Source organism: Schistocerca americana, chromosome 2 (genome assembly GCF_021461395.2).
Source record: "Schistocerca americana isolate TAMUIC-IGC-003095 chromosome 2, iqSchAmer2.1, whole genome shotgun sequence".
Classification (NCBI taxonomy): domain Eukaryota; kingdom Metazoa; phylum Arthropoda; class Insecta; order Orthoptera; family Acrididae; genus Schistocerca; species Schistocerca americana.
Genome location: NC_060120.1, coordinates 790844831 through 790867417, shown reverse-complemented (window position 1 = coordinate 790867417; position 22587 = coordinate 790844831). Strand labels below are relative to the sequence as shown.

Below are 22587 nucleotides of genomic sequence, written 5' to 3'. Positions count from 1 at the left end.
TGGCATATTTGTTACAAAGAACTCATGTAAGGCTCTATAAGAAATTAATTTAAAAAGAGGCAAAACAATTTTATAACCACCTGAAAACAAAAACTTCATGGCAAACAAAACTGCCATGACAAACACAAGCTGGTGAATTGGACCATCGCTACACAACCACTGCCACCACACAGTTATTTTAACTCTTTAGCTGTGACATAGTCTATCCTATGCTAATCTTTTTGATGAAGTATTGGTTCATGGACAAAGAGTGCCAAATGGAATTAACAGACCCCCTTTAATGTTCTTAGTATCAAATTCTTTCTCAAAAATGAAGCTTGAGTAAATAGTTACAAATGTTTCTTTTCTTTCTTATTTACATATACCAAGCTATAGTTGAATATATCATCAACCCATCAGCTTTGTTCACTGTGTTGTACTAATCATCTGTCATTTCACCTAATACGTAGGCATGACATATGGTCCAGAACCAGTATTACCAGCATATACAACCTAAATCTATGCAACTTAGTTTTAACTGAAGTTAGCGATTTCAAAACAGTAATCAAGACAAAAATTTCAATGTCTAAGTGAAATACAAAAATCCACCATTGCCGCAAATTAAACTGTAAAGTCCAATTAAAACTGTACAATCTTATTTGCAATTAACTACTTAAGTAATAACACTCTCCATCTGTGAGACATTTCCAATTTAACAGACAATTCATATTTTTCTAGCAGTCATTACTGAGACATAAAAAAATTTTCTTGTAAGAAAGGAACAAGTACCATGATAACAATAAGTTTACTAATTACTACAGAGCACTGGGATTTATTTTTTACTGTCTGTTAATGGGAAAGAAGCACAGCAGACACAATACTGTTTAAGTCAAAAATTATTAACAATGTAAACATGTACTGTACAAAATGCAAACTAAAATTTCCTTGATTCATAAATACCGTTGAAATTTCTCTAGTGCACAGCCAACAAAATGAAACACAGTGCAAGTCAAAATGGTCCAAGTAATTTGAAATGTTTGGTGAGAAAATTACAACAAAGCCATAACTGCAGGAAGACTTGAGTGTTTTCTGCTGACCATGTGTTCAAATAACTCTTCACTATGATAACCATGTGAGACCTCTTCAGGATGCTGCCATGTATTCTTATGTTAGCTCCAATGCATCACTCATCTCCTGCATCTCACAATGTGAAATGAAAAAAAACTCATGGTTAATCCTTATGGACAGTTAAGATCAAGATATCTCTTACACTTACTTTCTTCCATTCTAGTGTCTTTGTACATTTCAGGAGACTGGATGCATATTTAATTTTAGGAGGTAGTGGTCGCTACTGTTTATTCGAATGTAATGAATGAAGCATTCTAGTAGGCTGATCCTGAAATATTCTTAGTGCACAGTGGTAGCGTGTTCGCCACCATGGTGTTCTTTCAATTTCCACCTTACAATGAAATCATGATTATTTTTTAGTTCTCCAGTTGAAATATATGTCATGCAAAACCTTTATGTGATCACAGTGGCAGAAATAAGGCTCACTAATTTGAAGGTAGGAAACCACATAGTTCTCACAATAACAATAGAACTTGATTGGATTTGCTCAGGAATTTTAGTTTTATTCTTTCACCGATGAAGGATCAGTAAAATTTGAAGTTATAGTGGATTTTCGAGGCAGAGAGGTCAAGGGCTTTCCGTCAATGTGCCGTCCTTGAGTGAGTGCATGTACTTCATGTTTATAAATCTCTAGGTTTCTTGGAATCTCATGTCATTATTTACTAATCTGAACAATAAATGGATCAAAATAGTGCCACTACAGCTTTTTTTTAATGTAACACTGTGGCAACCAAGCACAGCAGAACCACTCCTGTTTTTGTCAAAGGTGAAGAGGAAATTATAAATCCCAAAAGGATTTGAAAACCCATTTGTATAAGGGAGGAGTAATAAGACAACAGCAAGTTCAATGGAAGATTGTCATTAATCCCCTGCATGAGAATCAAAATTTATTGTAATCATATTAATGCAGTCAGCACTTTGTAAAGAAATGCCATAGTTTATGCTGTCCTTGGACAGATCTGAAAGTTACTATTAACACTACTGTGTGTTAATCATTTCAAATTACTCAAACAACTCTGACTCATGTTACATCAAAAAGTCTCAGAGAAGTACAATGAAGAGGTACAAAACTTTGTTAACATGTTATGCAAAAACAGGTACAGTTCAGCTGAATATCAGTATCACTTGATAGAAATTAAACAGTAAATCTGTATCATTGTAAGCTTTTTTCCCATAAACTATTCTCGTAGAGAAAATGCTTTGACAAATTATTACAGCAACAGATTTTGACTGAACAATCTTACAAAACAGTTACAACAATTCTTTGACTGACACATTTCAAACATTTTGACTGAACAATCTTACAAAACAGTTACAACAATTCTTTGACTGACACATTTCAAACAGATTTTGAATGAGTATTGCATTTACATGTTGCTTCATCACACACACACACAGTGTCTACAATATATACATACAACAGATAAAAAATGACTAAAAGTGAAAGTTCTCTCTGAATTCTCATATTAAAACATAACCTGCACATAAAATCATATGTTTTATGCTACTTACAACTGAGTTATTAATGTAATATCACACAGTACTCATAATCTAACAACTGCATTAACACATACAACAAAATAAACAAACAGAACATATAACAGTCTAGGGCCACTGACGCATAGCAGTCTTTACCAGCATAAATTTCCATATCAGCATGGGGTGATTTGGGAAATCGAATAATGGTGAAATTGGTTTTTTGCAAGCCAACAGAACATGAACACAAGAGACACGGTTGTCACGTTAGTTTGCAATGGAATTGTTTTTTTGGGAGAACCTCTGGATCTAGACGTCTTTCACAGAATTTTGACCACACAGGCATTAAATTATTGCAGTTACTGATTCAAAGCCAAAAATTTATGATGCATTAAAGCTTCATACACTGCAGACAATATTAAATGTTACTGAATATGGTACATCAATAACAATTATCCATGAATAATATAGCTACAGACATTTAGTGCCCAAAAATGTTGATTACTGAACTAAATGTCCAACTGGGCACAATCTGTCTCAAAGTAATCTTCATTTGTTACCCTGTCACTGAAATCTAGATCAGTATTCTTCACCAAAAATAATGGAGGTGGATCATTTGGAGGCTGTTGGGATTAATAATAACAACTGATAACATTAATGTGACACACATCTTCAGTTCGTGATGTGAAATTTGTCTAATTATATACACTAACGCAATAAAAGGGAAACAAAGAGCAAGAATAATGACAGGGCAAATTACAGAAGAGCATTTGTGGTAGTTTGACACCACCAGGTTAACATCCCACAGATAGGCAAAAATGCAGAAATGTAAAGCAACCAGAAGACAGATGTTCATGGCAACACAAACAAATGACAGACATGAAACTGTGTTAATACTCCTCTACCTCTACCCTTAATTTACTCTTATTGTAGAGCATTTATCTGAAATTACTACGTCCTTTACGATAAAATCACATCTACACATCCATGAGAATTCAAAGAGAGCTGGTAACAGTTTTTATAATACGACTCAATGTTATTGAGTCCTATTTATTATTATTAAACAATAAATACTAACACAATGTTCATGTCAGAATCTGACTGTTCTTCTAGATAAAAATTCCGTAAGGGAACATCATCAGTAACAGTTCTCAATATCTGACAAGCACAGATCTACAATGTTCCACAAGGAACCCACAGCGTCTTATTCTGTTCTTGATCCACTGCTGCCTTGATCTGTGTGCACATGTAGGCCACATTCACACCAGCTGGAATCACAGCTGTAACATCACAATTCAACAAATTTATTCACAAAGCATATGAGCAACAATAATGAGACTGATATAATCATAGGCAAAGCTACATTAACTCAAACACGACTTGTGCTTTGAGAGTTTAAGGTTCAGTCTGGAGGATAAAATAGACTAATGATGAAATATGGAAAAAAAATAATGGATAAATAATTATAAAACATAAAATACACTTGATAAGAGCAGGCAACACATGAATTCCTGCACAAGAGAAGTTTATAAGAAATAAGTGGTGAATGACTAGAAAAGATGCACATCACACAAGTAGGAACATTATAGGATCCAAAGAAAAACACTTCTTTGTCATTTTTCTACGTTCTCATCATTCTTCTCCAAGTACATCTGGTAACATGGAACATAGTTTAAAGAAATTTGAGATTTTAATTACTTCAAAACAACAATTTCTTACACGTCTCTATCTCTTGGCAGGATGAATTGCAGGGGACAGAGATAATTAATGTGTGCAAAATCAGATGAATCACCCTGACAATGTGCATAGCAGTGTGTGAGTATACAGTCTTGTCTATCAAGACAATTCCAGCTCTTAGTTTTCATCACTGACAGTACTGAATGTCATACTTGGGGTTCAAAAATGTTACTGATGTTTCTAGTTCCACAATTCATTAAAAATGCACACCTTTGGTCAAAAAACATAGTTGCTTTGATTTTCTTGTATTTAATGGAACTTATTCAACTTTGCCAGATTTGAATGATGCCTCACCAATGACTGTTGCTTATGTTCCACCCAATAAAAGCAAAACAAATTTATTTCCACCTCCCACCAGTACAAGTTCTAAAATAAACTTATGTTCTTTGTAAGCATTACTCAATTTTTTTGTATCTATTTGGCAAATTATATCCGAATATTCACTTCCTCAATAACAAATCAGTGCAGTGTCACCTGAAATCATCATCTTTTTCTGAGCTTTATACAATACATGGGGCCAGCATATTGATCTGGGTTTAGCAATGTTAGTGGCAGAGGTGGGGAGTGGCTGGATGCCCTTTCTGTCATCTCCTCATACCTTTACAAAAATTTTTCAGCTGAAGTGGCACATGGGCACCAGAACGGTATTCAGTACCTAAAAATGTTATCCACAGGCTGGTTGGTTAATCCACAGGGAAGATTCAATCTGGGACCCAGCATGCCTCTCTGAATACTGGAAGCAGCATGCTAACACACGTTGCTATCTTTCTACTTACTGTCATACAAATAAGTTGCTTCCTCACATGTGGAGAACTTGCGCATTAGCTGATCACTGTAGACAACTGTATCTTTTAAGTTAACTCATCCTTCTTCTGATATACGTTTTGTATAATAAATCACTACACCATGTAAATTATGTATTTCTATCTTGTTACTAAAACTGTGCAGACCATTTTACAAAAGGCATTTTACAGTTCTTACCTGAGATAAGATGTCGATACTCGACTTCCAGTTTCAAAGCATGTTCATACATTTCTTTCGCTGCTTTTGCTGAAACCTTTTCCATTGGATACCTAGTATCTTTGACCTCCTTAATCTGTTTTGTTGATTTGAATTTTATTAATAGAACAATGGGGTATATTTGGTGGCGATGAAGTCTCTCCACTGAAGTCAAGCTTATGTCAAGAATACAATGGGTATTCTGCAAATGAAAGGGAAAAGCACGTTTAATGTTATAAAGAAAGTTTGAATGTTTGGACAATATTACAAAATATTAAATTTAAAAGTTGGAGCAATAGAGTGTGTACACATTTTATAAACAAAAATGAAGAAAGGCAACCACTCACCTGTAGCTGATTTATGTATGGTGCTTACACACACATAACTGCACAGAAAATTTCACCAACATTCTCTCTCTTGTTCTCCAGCTCAAGTGCGTGCATGCCCCCCCCCCCCAACCCCACCCCACCCACCCACCCACCCACCCACACACACACACACACACACACACACACACACACACACACACACACACACACACACACACACACTCTCTCTCTCTCATTCTCATTCTCACTCTCACTTTCTGTATGCAACTGCAGAAACACTTTACTGTTTATGAGCTGTAGTACAGGAAGATGAGTACATGAGAGAGGACAGTGTGTGAGGACAGTGTGTGAGGACAAGGAGGAGTAAGAAGTGGAGACAAGGAGAGGATAAGGAGATATTTGAGGGGGAGGAGGGCACAACTTCAGAAGTGGTGGTGAAATGAACAGCAAAGTAGGTAACAAGCCCAAAATGGGAGGGTCATAGTCAAGGATGGGGTTTACCAGAAATTTAGTGTAAGGAGATAGATTGGGGGTTGTTTTGGGGAAGGAGACCAGACAGCGAGGTCATCGGTCTCATCAGATTAGGGAAGGACGGGGAAGGAAGTCGGCCGTGCCCTTTGAAAGGAACCATCCCGGCATTTGCCTGGAGCGATTTAGGGAAATCACGGAAAACCTAAATCAGGATGGCCGGACGCGGGATTGAACCGTCGTCCTCCCGAATGCGGGTCCAGTGTGCTAACCACTGCGCCACCTCGCTCGGTAGGGAGATAGAGGACGGAGAGAAGATGTGTTGGAGGAATACCCCATGCCTGCATTTCAGAGGAGGAGGGGTTAAAATCCTAAAAGTATAGTTATTTAACCAGCTGCTGAAGTCACAGGTGTTGTTCTGTGCAGCACATTGAGCAACTTGGTTTTCTTCAATTTGGTGGTAGCTATTCAATCAAGGTAGACAGCTTGTAAGTTATCCTAACTCACATACAATGTTGCACAGTAATTATGGCTCGGTTGGTATATAACATGGCTGTTTTCACATGCAGGGTGAAGAAAAATTTGTGCACTCTGACTTCGTAGCACAATTCCTCACATACTGGCAATACAAAAATGTGTCTCATGAGATTCTGTCCTGTGCATATTTCGGGCTGTAAATGGATGTTAAAGACTGGCAATCTGGCAACACTGAAGTCACATGTACGGTAACTACCTCTGTCGGCATACACAGGGTGGTCCATTGATAGCAACCGGGCCAAATCTCCAATGAAATAAGCATCAAACGAAAAAACTACAAAGAACGAAATTCGCCTAGCTTTAAGGGGGAAACCAGATGGCGCTATGGTTGGCCCACTAGATGGAGCTGCCACAGGTCAAACGGATATCAACTGCATTTTTTAAAATAATAACTCCCATTTTTTATTACATATTCGTGTAGTATGTAAAGAAATATGAATGTTTTAGTTGGACCACTTTTTTTGCTTTGTAATAGATGGTGCTGTAATAGTCACAAAGGTGTAAGTATGTGGTATCACGTAACATTCCGCCAGTGCGGACAGTATTTGCTTCGTGATACATCACCCGTGTTAAAATGGACTGTTTACCAATTCTGAAAAAGGTCGATATCGTGTTGATGTATGGCTATTGTGGGCAAAATGCCCAACGGGCGTGTGCTATGTATGCTGCTCGGTATCCTAGATGACATCATCCAAGTGTCCGGACCGTTCGCCAGATAGTTACGTTATTTAAGGAAACAGGAAGTGTTCAGCCACATGTGAAACGTCAACCACGACCTGCAACAAATGATGATGCCCAAGTAGGCGCTTTAGCTGCTGTCGCGGCTAATCCGCACATCAGTGGCAGACAAATTGCGCAAGAATTGGGAATCTCAAAAACATCGGTGTTGAGAATTCTACATCAACATTGATTGCACCCGTACCATATTTCTATGCACCAGGAATTGCATGGCAACGACTTTGAACGTTGTGTAGAGTTCTGCCACGGGGCACAAGAGAAATTACGGGACGATGACAGATTTTTTGCACACGTTCCATTCAGCGACGAAGCGTCATTCACCAACAGCGGTAACATAAACCGGCATAATATGCACTATTGGGCAACGGAAAATACACGATGGCTGCGAAAAGTGGAACATCAGTGACCTTGGCAAGTTAATGTATGGTGCAGCATTATGGGAGGAAGGATAATTGGCCCCCATTTTATCGATGGCAATCTAAATGATGCAATGTATGCTGATTTCCTACATAATGTTCTACCGAAGTTACTTCAAGATGTTTCACTGCATGACAGAATGGTGATGTACTTCCAGCATGATGGATGTCTGGCACATAGATCGCATGCGGTTGAAGCGGTACTGAATAGCATTTTTCATGACAGGTGGATTGGTCATCGAAGCACCATACCATATCCTGCACGTTCACCGGATCTGACATCCCCGGATTTCTTTCTGTGGGGAAAGTTGAAGGATATTTGCTATCGTGACCCACCGACAACGCCTGACAACATGCATCAGCACATTGTCAATGCATGTACGAACATTACGGAAGGCGAACTACTCGCTGTCGAGAGGAATATCGTTACACGTATTGCCAAATGCATTGAGGTTGACAGACATCATTTTGAGCATTTATTGCATTAATGTGGTATTTACAGGTAATCATGCTGCAACAGCATGCGCTCTCAGATATGATAAGTTTTCACGAAGGCACATGTATCACATTGGAACAACCGAAGTAAAATGTTCAAACGTACCTACGTTCTGTATTTTAATTTAAAAAACATACCTGTTACCAACTGTTCGTCTAAAACTGTGAGCCATATGTTTGTGACCATTACAGCGCCATCTATCACAAAGCGAAAAAAGTGGTCCAACTAAAACATTCATATTGTACGACACGAATATGTAATAAAAAATGGGGGTTCCAATTTTAAAAAACACAGTTGACATCCGTTTGCCCTATGGCACCGCCATCTAGCGGGCCAACCACAGTGCCATCTGGATTCCCCCCTCAAGCTAGATGGGTTTCGTTCTTTGTAGTTTTTTCGTTTGATGCTTATTTCGTGAGACATTTGGCCCCGTCGCTATCAATGGACCACCCTATAGAGTAGTGCTGTGCAGTTGGTGCAGGGGATAGCATTTTGGGTTAGCATGCAGGAGGTCGATGGTTTGATTATGTGTTGAGGCTTATTTGTTTATATTCGCTAAAAGTAGTCTGTGTCGTACAGCGATTACAGTGGGACTTCTACAAGATATTTGCAGTTACTTACTACCAACACAGAAATGGAAGTACTATCATTTTCATTGGTCAGCTTTTAAAGGAGCCTTTCGCACATCGTAGATGTGATTTGTTTTGCACCACTGCATCTGCTAGATCCCAAACCTGTTTTCTGCGTACCCTCCACAAACAGGCTCACTGAAATTATTTGCAAAGCATGTTGCTAGCACTACTGGTGACATGAGGCCCTAACGAAGTGTTATGGACCTGAAGGTGGCAAGAATAATAGTTCATATTAATCGACGGGACCCCTGGGGGAAGTACCCATACAACTCAAGTTTGGAATCCAGTAGATACAAAACAATTCGCATCCACCAAGTGCAAAAGGTTTCTTTAAAAGTTGGCCAATGAAAATGATTGTACTTCCATTTCTGTGTCCACAGTACATAACTGCAAATCTGCGCAGGATGAAATTTTATGAGAGACATTTTTTATTGCTGGTATGTGACGAATCAGGCTGTGAAGTTTGAGTGCACGAATTTTTCTTTATGCTGTGTAACTTCCTTTGGTTGGACTACAAATGTCCGTAACTGCAGTAAGTGTGGTGGATGGGTGTATTGAACTGACCTTGTAACTGGGTTATCCACAGGCAAATGACCTTTGAGATGTAGAAAAAAGAGCACGGGTGGCATATGGATGGGTTTGAATAGTGTGTGGGTTTGTGAGTAAAAAAATACTATTATAGGGCATATGACTAAAATTTTTGGTAGGATATCCATCATCTCAGGGCACAAGCAGAGCTCTGGTGAAGGATGTTAACATATTTGCATAATTTCTGCAATCCACTGCAATATAGTGCCGATAGGTGCCAAGATTTTAGAGGAGACTTTTTGACATGGAGACAGCTCTAAAATTCTGAGACGAATCTTTCGCTCTTTAGTAGAGAGTGCACTGTCAAAACTTCACTGCACATTAAAACTTTGAGCCTGTCTGGCACTCAAACCCAGAACCTTGCAGTATGTTTTTCAACAGCAAAGTGATTATCCACAACCCACTGCAGATATAATGCCCATAGGTGCCAAGATTGGAGAGGGGAGAGATGGAATCAGAAGCAACTGACGAATTTCAAGATGAATTTTCACTCTATAGGAGAGTGTGCACTATCAAAACTTCACTGTAGATTAAAACTTTGTGCCAGACTGGTGCTCAAATGCAAAACCTTGTGGTTTGCTTTTCAGCAACAAAGTGATTGTCCAAGAGGAGTTTCTTCATCAGTGTACCACAGATGACCAGCATTACTACTTTCAAGTGTAGGATGATTGCATGAGACATTGTAGTAAAAAGGGCTTGTATTGTGGCGAAGAAAGGATTGGCCTCTCCACCACACCTATTGTTCCAGTCACAAGTTGAAAATTGAGAATCAAGCAGTGACTTTAGTTTTGCAGAAACTAAAGGGACCTAGTAGGGAGTGTTTTGGGGCTTAAAATAAGTGAGACAAAAAATTCCAAACATGTGAAAAAGCATTTATGATGGCAAGTAATGAAACTTTCCATACACACGATGGTTGGTCAACTGTTTCAAAATAATATTTACCTTGAAGAAGAGCACATCACTACCTGCCCACTACTGGGAGGTAGGAAATCCCAATCACTTATCGTTTCCCCCTCCTCTCCACTGCAAAGAGAGAGAGAGAGAGAGAGAGAGAGAGAGAGAGAGAGAGAGAGAGAGAGCAGAAGCTAGTGTCTGTTTGTGTCATGTGTCAATCACCTACAGGTGAGTGGCAGCTTTTCTCCTGGTTTTTATGTAGTTTCTGTAATGTCCCCACAGAAAATACCCTCTACCACGCACCAATTCATCATTTTCAATCAAACCATCCACATTCATTCACTTTGGAAAAGTTATCTGATCTGATATTCTCATAATATATGCGGCGACAGCTCAACGACGTCAAAGTATTTTCTAGTGCGTTAATTCTTTGAAATAACAGAGATGCATATATGCATTCTCCATGGTTGTTAGAGTGGTAACTAGGACAGCTTCTGGAGTATCTGTTGAGGTATTGACGTGTTTCTGAGAGATACATATTCTGCTTTTCTTCTCGCTAAAGCAAGCCAATTAACATTTGTGCCGCTAGCGGTTTGTTTGAAGAGAAAGAGACTGTAAATGGAAAATAATTAAGGCGTGGAATCACCGGAGATCTGGACATGTAATGGAGATGGATTTAATACACAATTTCCTCCATAAATAAGGTTTGTGACTTTTTTGTTCTGGAGTGAATGAACGAATGAGTTTTTTCTGAATCATTTGATGATCACGTTGGCCCTGTAATTAGTGGGGAAGTTTCAGCTGTGTCGAAGAGAGCCTGCAATCACTGAGTCTGTGTTAAATCGTCCAAAAAGGCTTCGTACACATCTGGAATTTGCAATCTTTTGTAAAAGGAACAAATTGTCCAAACGATTGATTCTCCCGACTGACTGCAGTGTTTAACAGTAATAATAAATGTAAAGATCTCTTACAGCAAGCCAGCCGCTGATTACCACGACGAAGGACTCCACCAAAGATCCTATTTGGCTGATTTCACGTAATGAAATATTATATTAAAAACTGTACATAGATAAAGGAGAGAAAGAGAGAGAGGGAATGAAAATAGAGATAATACTAATAATCCTCCATTAGTCTAATTTTTCGCCTGTCTTATCACGGATCAGCCAAAAACGGGGAGGGCCTTACTTTACTGTATAGATTTATGTGTGAAGGTGAAGTGATCTTAAAGGCAACAGATACACGTCTATACAGACAAGACATTACACAGAGATAGCGGCTAGCTGCATTCACCATCTATTCTTAGATGAAGAGACGGCAACTTATTATCCGAACATTTTAAAAAATGTTAAATTTCTGTTGCAGAATTTATTTACTGTAACACATATTACGTACCTTATCACATATTTCTTTCACAGCATTAACAGATGTACATTCAAAATAGCTGCCCTTCTTTCTGTAGTCCACAAATAAATTTTCTGCTATTCCTTTTTCCATTACTGACTGTGGACATTGCATCACTTCTGGAATACAACGAGTAAATTTATCTGGAAAATCTTGAATAAGCTTCTCCATAACGCAGTCAGCAAGAGGTCCCATTATCAGCACTGGTCTGAACACAGGATCTGTAACAATCATTCAACATTTTTTAAAGTCTGCAGAAAATCTCTAATGGGAAAAAGGGGAATAAATATGATATCATAAGATTAAATGATTGATACTATCCATCAATCAGCCTTAGTGTTGCAAACAATGGAGTAATGAAACTGGTTAGATAAAAAAATTTATTCATCATGAAGTGGCAGGAGAACCCAAAAATATAAAAATTAAGGAAATTTACAAGCTTTCAAAGGCAGTGGCTCCTTCTTCTGACAGAAGGGTCGAAGGGGGAGGAAGAGGAGTGAAGAAAAAGGACTGGTGAGATGTAGGAAACGAGAAGACTTTGGAAAAATCTCCCCTGACCCAGGATTCTGGGTGACTTGACCAAACTCTCACCAATTCCTAAACTTCGCTAGTCCTCCTCCTTCACCCCCCTTCTTTCCCCTTCAACCGTTCTTCCACAAGGAGCCACTGGCTCCAAGAGCTTGACAATTTCTTTAACCTTTATACATCTGTGTTCTCCTGCTGTCATCTACTGAGTAGATTTTTTAAATCCACCCACTTTCATTATTTTCTCAAAAATTGATTATTTTCATTGACACAAAGGAGTAAGGTATTCACCAGAAAAATCTTTATCACCTACTTAGTGACTGGATAATAAAATTAACTTCAAACACAAATAGAAATCACATCTGCTTCATAACTACAACTACACAGAAGAATTTCTGAATGTGTGGTTTCTTCACATTTGGTGGTGGTGGTGGTGGTGGTGGCAGCAGCAGCAGCAGGAGTAAGAGAGGGGGGGGGGGGGGGGTGCAGTAACTGAACACAGTTATGTATGAATCGCTGTATGCACACAACACTTAACTTATCGAAACGGTCAGCATATTGACATATCTTCTGCTGAGAAGATGTGTTGGGTTCGTGCATAAGTTTAATAAATGCAACAGATACACATAATGGAGATTTTAGTCATCAATAATATATTCTCCTTTGCTATTTACAACAGTCCGCCAATGCTGGGATAACTTTCCGACGCTGCGGCTGCAGAAATTGTGCAGCTTTGAAGCAAAGAAATAGTCAAGTCATATTCAGACTGCATTTTCATCCAGAAGGGAAGCTCCTTGAAGGATGTTTCATAGAAAGCAGAAAGGTGAAAACCTGAGGGTGCAAGATCAGGTGCACAAGGTGGGTGCAGAATAACTTCCCAATCCATCTCCTGTATAATGTTTTTTGTGAGTCTAGTAGAATGCGAGCAGGTGTTATCGAGAAGTAGCATCAGTTCCTCGTTATTGTTCTTGGATTGCGTCTGCAAGACGTCTCAACTGTTGACAATAAATGTCAGCAATGATGGTTACACTTTGGGGAAGCAGGAGTTGCTGCTATGTTTGGGCTCAATCATTTCTTTCTTTTCCTTACGTTAGCATAAAGACACCATTTCTCATCATCAGTGATGATACAAGATAGGAATGGTTGGTGTTGTTCGTGATCCAATTGATGACGAGCAAGTAAAGATGCACATACGGCCACCCGCTGATTTTTGTGATTTTGGCTTAGAGCATGCGGTACCCACACACTCGATTTTTGAACATTCTCCATTGCATGAAAATGTCGCACGATGGTGGAATGATCAGATTTCATAACATTTGCCAGTTATTGAGTACAGTGAGGTGGATCCTTGTGGATTAACATGTTTAAACAATCTCGATCAAACCCTTAAGGTCTTCTTGAAGGTGGAGAGCCACTAATGTCAAAATGAACTACCTTAAAATGAGAAAAACATTTTCTTGCTGTGCCCTGTCCGATGGCATTATCTTCATACAAGGCACAAGTTTCTGGTTGCCTCAACTGAACTCAAACACACGAATATGTTGAAAATCTTCGGATTTCTCCCCTTGCCACTCCATTTTCTTGCGTCCACAGCTCCAGTCACTATCTCCACACAACCGTATGTAAACACAAATAGCACCAGTCAACTATAAATAAAAACTGACAATCAATAAATAAACCCATTGCAACTGTAGGACTAACATGCAAAAGAAAAACACTATGAACTTACACACAAACCTAATAACACAATTCGGGTGTATACGGCCCGTGGACTGAGCAAGGTGACACACTGGTTACCACTCTGGACTCGCATTCGGGAGGACGACAGTTCAAACCCATGTCCAGCCATCCTGATTTAGGTTTTCCGTGATTTCCCTAAATCACTTCAGGCAAATGCCAGCATGGTTCCTTTGAAAGGACATGGCCATCTTCCTTCCCCACCTTTCCCCACTCTGATGGGACCGATGACCTCACTGTTGGTCCCCTCCCCCAAAATCAATCAACCAACCAACCAACAGCCTAGGACAAGCAGGAAAAATCTGGGAAAAACTTGTGAATTTCTTAGAATTCTGGAAGTTTTTCATTGTTTTAGTTTTCAGTTAAATTACTGCATAACCCCACTTTTACGTTCCTGGAATTAACGTTTTCCCACCGTTTATGACATTTTTTATCGGTCCCGTCAAATTTCCTATGCCCACAATGTTAATTTGCACCTGATTCTGCATCAACATATTTATAATTTTCCCACGATTTACGCATTCCAAAAAAATGTTTGTGGAGAAAATATGATGCTGGCATAATGTTGACCATCCAGTAGTGTTTACAAATATTAAGTGGTTAAGTTTCTTACCATGACGGCACTCTATTCAGCAGATTTGAACGTATAAATGAGTAAAAGTTGTAACAATTTGTGCCGTATCTCCTGCCCCTGCCAAGCTCTACTTGGCGTGGTGGCTGATGGGAGTAATTAGGTTTGTTCGAATGAAGATATCATGACCAATCAAACCATTTCTAAACTGCCTCTACTGAGTAAGTGCAGTTTCATGATTGTTGAGATTATTGTGACACCTTTGTCTAACCATATTTAGCATGTTTCGGCCTATGGCCACTTGGAGTGCTAGTTGACACCTTCATTCACTTTGCATTGCTCAAATGTGTTTAGTGTAGTTTCTTACGTAATTGATGAGGCACACAGTATCCGATAACCTCAAAAATGACAAGTACAGTGCAAGAGACACAGAACAACACATATTCAAACACTATACAAAATACTTATTTACACATTTGCACTTGACAATGAGAAAAAAATTCTCAAAACACGTTGTGCTAAGCATGAGAAAATACTAACTAGTGCAGTATTTTGTTATTCAAATAATGAATGACAGCTGCAGGCTTTCCAAAAACATCAACTGCGACATTCGAAATTAAAAATTCTCGAAATAAACAAGTGCAGTATTTCATTATTTAAATAATGAATGACAGCTGCAGGCTTTCCAAAAACATCGATTATGATGTCTGAAATTAAGTTAAATGTTTCCACTTCGCAGACAGTTATCAACTCCAGTTACATCAGCGGTTTTTATTAGATAATAAAAAATTCCCTGACAAGTCTTTTGATGCCTGTTATGTACATATATCATACATCAAGTGCAAGGGAATATCCTATATGTAACTTTCACAGCTCAAAACATTATTTCCCACATTTTACATTTTCCCGCGTTTTACACCTTTTTTTTGAAATCCCTTTAAAAGTGTAAAAGCGAGTTTTCACTGTATTGTAATTTTGACTGGCAAGAACTGGTACTCTAATGCAGAAATTTACTGTAGCCTGTTACTGTAGAATATCACTGCAGCAATAAAACATAAATGACAGAATAACGCCAAAATAATATTTTAGTAGCAAAGAAAATACACCCTTTACAGAAACAAAATATAATTCACACACAAGTGTCAGCCAACAGCAAAATGTGTCAACGGCTTTAGAATGAAAACTATCCAATACTTCAAAACAACAAGCTGCTTTTGATGAATGTCATTTCTAACATGTTGTGGGAAAATACACCAAACTGTTGTTCGAGAAGCATTACTTTCAAAGTAAATTTCCTTTTACACAACATTAATTATGTTACGGGTGAAAATGAGTGATGAATTTCTTTAATCGCGGAGCATTTGAATCTCATTCAAAACTTAACATTTAAGGAGCAGCCACTTAAAAACATTTCAGGGCCAAAGGCCAGCCATTTAAGCCATTATTTAAAATTTTACTGGCATGTTTGTGTTTGATATATCTTAAAAGACAACACACACTGAAAAAGACAAAACTTCAAGGTTAATTTTTTATATTTGATTTAGTTTTTTTGTAGATTACAAATTATGCAATAACAATGGCAACAAGTATAATTATTCTATATAAAGGGGGAAATGCATTCTTGAGCAATTTTATTTGTAATTGGCTTTCCTACGGAAAACTCAAAGTGCTCAACAGAACGTGTATTCAGCCTCGAAATGTTCGGTGCACAACAGTGAAATTTATTATCATGCTCATCAGAAATATTCAGCTCCTACAATTTATGTTGTGCTCTTAGGATCCTGCGCAACCACATCCTTGGGGTGTGGTGAGGAGGGGAGATGGGGGAGGGGGATATATTTACTAACAATGTTTCCCTTGTGTGTGTGTGTGTGTGTGTGTGTGTGTGTGTGTGTGTGTGTGTGTTCCACATTTCCTGTTTATGTATTAGATGCATTTATGTATTATTATATTTAAAAAATATTCAGCCAGTGTCTGTTTGAATTTTTATTAGAGCCTGGAGTAAAAATTTCAAATTAAATGGTCACGAGCTTTTTGAGATTTTTGCTAACAAGATTTCGCCTTTACTTATTATATATCCATTTATGTACCAGTTATATTAAAGAAATATGTACTCAATGTCCAACCAGTAAATCAGAGTATGTAGTGATTCGAGAATTTCTGTGTAAATTCTAGAACCACTCAGCCTTCTACCATCTTGAACAAATGATATTCTGGATATGAGTGTAGGATGGTAGAATCCTACCTATTGTGCGTCACATGTTTGTGTGTGTGTGCAGGTTTCAAATCAGTTGGGGGAAGAATGTACACGCGGCAGTCGGACGGCACCGACAAGTACCTGTCGGGCAATCCATGCATGTTTTAGTGAGTGTGTAAGGAAGAACCATGGAGTTTATATGTAGCTCTGGGCTTATTGTGTCATTGACTATTGTTATTAGAACAAGAACAGTTGAAAAAGAAGAACAGTTGAAAAAGATCTCTTGTGCACTCTTGATGCAACCTTGTTAGAGGTGAGACTAATTTTATGATTCATGTTAAGAAAGGTCATGGTATCCAAGCCAACTTTCTTTTAACTGTACACCAATTTGTTTCTAATGTCTGACTGTATGAGAGACTTGCAGGAAGTTACATATTCATGTGGAAAGTGAGATTTTTATTGTATATGGAGGTCAAATACATCGTTAATTGACAAAAAGTAAAGTTTGTATGTCTACTTATTTAATAAGTAGAAAGAGTCTAAAAATTCCTGTACCTAGCATTATTCGACGGAGAAGAAGTCAAGAGGGTTTCCAGCAGCTGGCTATTCGGTAAAGAAAAGTGGCTGCAAGTACCAAGTAAGTTATCTCGTAAAGAAGTGGAAGGTGGGTTGGGGGAATAAGCCGATATAACCCACATCCACATTTGCACTTTAAGTCATCAGAACTTTAGAATGTGGCGACCCGTGTGAAAGGACCGAGAAAACAGGAATTTTAAGTCAAAAACGAGAAAACAAGCTGTTATGTGTTGCCATAGCAACCAAACATAATAAGACAAGGGAATTACTCCGAGACACTGGAATATGTTCAAATATACAATGGAGCGAAACTTAAATGGAAAAACATCGAGGAAATGAAACATTCACCCAACGATAAAAATAGTACAGAAGATTTCGACGTATTTGTCTACGAAGAAGTATGCATAGAATGCTTTAGCTAAGAAGATCCAGTGTGGGGAATATACAACCCTCACACACATCGTGGGGACACAGACGCAGAAACCAACATACACACTCGACGCCACCAACACCAACTGCTGTTTGCCGGTGCTGACCTACCTCCACATCCGCTCACCTACACAATGTGAATTCTACGCCGGGTGAGTGTGAAACAAACTTGATTACTTTAGCACGAAGTAGTACAAGATACTGTTGAGTGAACTTTTATTGTGTAATTATCATATTTAAAGTCAGTTTTAAATGCTTAAAAGAACTAAGGCATATAAAAGTATGGAAAATAAACAACAGGTTGGGGAAACTCAACACCCTGCTATGGCCATGAAAATTAGCAAAGAAGTGCCTGACTGGGCTGAGTTGATAAATTTAATCAAAGCTCAGAGTCTTAAGTTAAACTCATTAAGTTCTCAATTAAATGATCAGAGTGCGATTCTAAGTAAAGAACTAGACTTAGTAAATTCTCAATTAAATGCTCAGAGTGAAACTCTAAATATTCAAAGGACAAATTTAGGTTTCTTAAACGCCAAAGTCGACTCTCAAAGCAAGGAATTTAGTAATCTATGTGAAGGCATGGGTGCTTTGACGACTGAATTTGACGCCATAAGTAATAAAGTAGAGAATTTAAAAGTAGATTTAAAGAACGAGTTGACAGATTCTTTGGCCACTCATATAAATGATATGTTTACTAATCTTAGTCAGAAACAGAATGACACTTTTCGAGTTTTATCGAAAATGTTAGAACTTGACGTAGAGAACAAATGTAATAACGTAGAATCAGAACTTATTGAAAAGTTAGGATCTTTTGAAAACATGTACAATATGAAATATAATGATGTAAGACAGGGAATGAATACTTTGAAAGAAAGTGTAGATAAGCATAATGAATTAATGTCAATCATTCAATCACAAGTTACAGGTGTCAATACACGGGTAGATAATGTAGAAAGGAATTTCAAAGAGAAAATAGCTAACTCTGATATTATAAATGTAATTAGTTTGGAGGAACAATTTAGAGAAATTATAGATCGAAAGGTTACTGACAGAATAACATCTGGGAACGTGTCGCCTATTCCTTCTTCCGAACTTAATGATACCAGGAAGGGTACGGATGACGTGGGGAGAGAAATTAAGCTTATCCAAGACAAAATAGAAAAAAGGGTAACTACACCTAATGTCGTGTTAACTAGTGAAGCGGTGAATGATTTGCAATGGGGAACTGATTCAGGGTTATCTAGACAATTCCCTAAATTTAAGCCAGATGTAGATGTACATCCAACCCATTTCTTAAAAAGATTTAACCAAGCTTCGCCAAAAAATTGGGAAGATTCCAAGGAGATCGAATTTGCTGTGGGGTACCTTCTACGGGAAGCCTCAGAATGGGGAACAGTAAATATTGAGAATTTTTCCTCTTGGGAAGACTTTCAAAAGAAATTTGAAGAGAAGTACTGGTCTGCCAGTGCTCAAGAAAAGTTAATATTAGATCTGTGGGACCCAAAATATTATAATAATACTTGGGGTACTATGAGGAAATATTTCAATTGGCATTTAAGACAAGCAAAAACAAGGGGGAGGCATATTACAATGTAAAGGATGTAAAATTGTATATGTATGTTAACATTCTAAGTTAATGGGCGGAGTAACGACCGTTGGATCCTGAGTTGTTTTCGGTGTTTTTCCCCAAATAGTTTCCTGCACCGAATTCCTTTAAAATCTAAAACTATTCTGTAATCTTATTGCTTAGAAAACTGGATAAGACTATGTAATAGAGAACAACTTAAGAGAATCACAGAACAAAAGTGATACCTAGACAAAATAAACTAAATAGATTATTATATTTGTGGAAAATATAATAAGATATGACTAGCTGTACAGCTGTTATACCATAGTGTATAGGTTTTCTGTTTTGTATAGAGTATTTTACACCTTTTATGAGATGTGATATAGATGGGAGGGTTTGTACAAATTTTGAAAGGGGTGGATATTGTAGCTAAAAGCATGATTTACAAGAACAGATAAATCATGATTAACACAAAACACACATCACACCTTTCAAACAACCCTCACAAACAAGTGTGCCTGATTTTTCATCATTTGCCATTTCCATAGCGTTGCTAGGATTTCCTTCGGGGACCTCAAAGGATGAAGGTGGGACACGTCCGTTTTGTAGGAAACGATACACCAAACCTCCTCTGACGTCTCATTCAAGTACCTGAGGGGTAAGGATCCTAGGGAAGAGGGGTGGGAAGGGTTTCCTGTCTTTGGGGCTATCTTCTTTCTCTTCTTCGATCCCCGCATTCATATCTATTTTTCCTTTCAGGTCCTGTCTATTTTTTCCCTATTTCCATAATCACAAACTTGTATCACTGAGGTCCTCCCTTATCTCCGTGGTTACTAAAAACCTAAATCTTATCTTTCGATAAGAAGGCCAAAGAATCAGACTACACTAACACACATCCACATACACACAAATATACACTTCTACACAAACATTAAATCACATAAGAGGAAGCCTGTCACGATGTGAGAACCACCAGATGTTGTAGGGAAAACGTGTACATATGGAAATATGAGCACATGTATAGGAAGTTATGACGGTTCTACATCGAAAATAAATAAGAAGAGTTGCACATACATAACAAACAACTATAAAGTAGTAATGAGTAATGAATAAACAAGACAGAGGCGTGAGAAAAGAAAGAAAATGAAAGTAGGAGTAGAATTAGTCATGTCGATCATTAAGAAACATCTGTGTAATGAGTACTCTGATGAATTGAAGGATAGAGGGACATAAATAGTATATGTAGACATAGTACCTATTGAAAATATAGAAGTTGATAAGTAGAGGACTCTAGGGAGTAAATGATATATTAAAGAATGGATGCAAAGTTTACGTAGATTTACATCTTTACCAGACAACACTTAATTATGGTATACATAGAAATGTATACTAGGGTAATGAACCATGAGGCCTACTCAGAAAGGATAAGGGGGGCTTACCCGACATTCACTAATTATAAAGGGCAGACATACCTACGTGGAGAGAGGACGATATGTGGCCTAAAAAATAGGGATGTTTTGTAAGGGGTGTATCTATCAGAATGGAAAGAGGAAGTGCTCTCATACAGTCAACCCACAACCAAGGAATAGGAACTGATCCTAGGAGAAGGGGACAGTATCATGACAAAAGTCACAAATTTTATAGGGATCATTCTGGGAAGTGTGAATTCTATGAACAATTAGCATTATTAAGTTTCGTGGAAGTAAATGAATGTCAAAAGAACACTTTCATTTCATCCAGAGTTCCTCCAAGCTACAAATAATGAAAATAGTACATACGAGGAAAAAGATAGTACGAAGTTTACAATTGGAAAAAAGAAGTGTGTCCTCACAATTCCTAAATATTAGTAAACCTGACTAAAACCACGAGTAAATGCTCATGTCTTAATAACAAAGCAAATTAAGAAAAGAGTAGAAAAACAATAAGCGGAAGATTGTTCAAGAGAGGACAGAGAATTGTTATTGAAAGTAAAGATATGTATATAAACATATGTAAGAAATGTATACTGTTAAGATATGAAATTTTGTTATGAGTGATATTATTTGCATAATGATTATGTACAAAATATCAGGTGTTCAATCTGAGGGGGGGGGGGGGGGGGGATATTTAGTGATTCGAGAATTTCTGTGTAAATTCTAGAACCACTCAGCCTTCTACCATCTCGAACACACGATTTTCTGGATATATGTGTGTGGGATGGTAGAATCCTACCTACTGGGTGTCACATGTTTGTGTGTGCAGGTTTCAAATCAGTCGCAGGAAGAAAGTAGACGCGGCGGTTGGACGGCACCGATAAGTACCTGTCGGGCAATCCACACATATTTTAGTGAGTGTGTAAGGAAGAAACATGGAGTTTGTATGTAGCTCTGTGCTTATTGTGTCACTGATTATTGTTATTAAAACAAGAACAGTTGAAAAAGAACTCTTATACACTCTTGACGCAACCTTGTTAGAGGCAAGACTAATTTTATGATTCATGTTAAGAAAGGTCATGGTATCCAAGCCAACTTACTTTTAACTGTAACCCAATTTGTTTCTAATGCCTGACTGTATGAGAGACTTGCAGGAAGTTACATATTCATGAGGAAAGTGAGATTTTTATTGTGTATGGAGATCAAATACATCGTTAGTTGACAAAAAGTAAAGTTTTTATGTCTATTTCATAAGTAGAAAGAGTCTAAAAATTCCTGTACCTAGCATTATTTGATGGAGAAGAAGTCAAGAGGGTTTCCAGCAGTCGGCTATTCGATAAAGAAGAGTGGCTGCAAATTCTAAGTAAGTCATCTCGTAAAGAAGTGGAAGGTGGTTTGGGGGAGTAAGCCAATATAACCCATATCCACACTCGCACTTTAAGTCATCAGAATGTTAAAAGTGGACTTTTCAAGGTTTTTGTTAATGTGTCCTCTTTAAGTCTTATATAACTGAAAAACATGAAGCCTATGTCATTTTTAAAAATGTGTAGTCTACATATGTACAAACATTTATTACAGTATCACATAAAAATTTGGAGTGAATCAGTCCTGAACATTTCGCATTTTTTTTCCAACTATGTTTCCCATTTATGCAGTATATATTTATGTACCATATATATTAAAAATCTGAAGCTTATGTCGCTTCTGAATTCGGTTCTGCAGAAGCGCTGCACCGGCAAACGGATGCTTGAATAC

General features: G+C 37.9%; 1 protein-coding gene across 1 annotated transcript in view; it reads right to left on the bottom strand.

Annotated features, from left to right (window-relative positions):
* Window positions 1-2418: 2418 nt before the first annotated feature.
* Window positions 2419-22587, bottom strand: part of LOC124595256 (disks large homolog 5) — a 172063-nt gene continuing 151894 nt past the window's right edge. The window contains exons 25-27 of the mRNA XM_047133923.1: window positions 11810-12039; window positions 5302-5521; window positions 2419-3863 (exon numbers count right to left, since the gene is read on the bottom strand). Of these exons, the coding sequence (XP_046989879.1) occupies window positions 3757-3863; window positions 5302-5521; window positions 11810-12039 (557 nt within the window). The 3' untranslated portion in view covers window positions 2419-3756. The remainder of the gene's footprint in view (window positions 3864-5301; window positions 5522-11809; window positions 12040-22587) is intronic.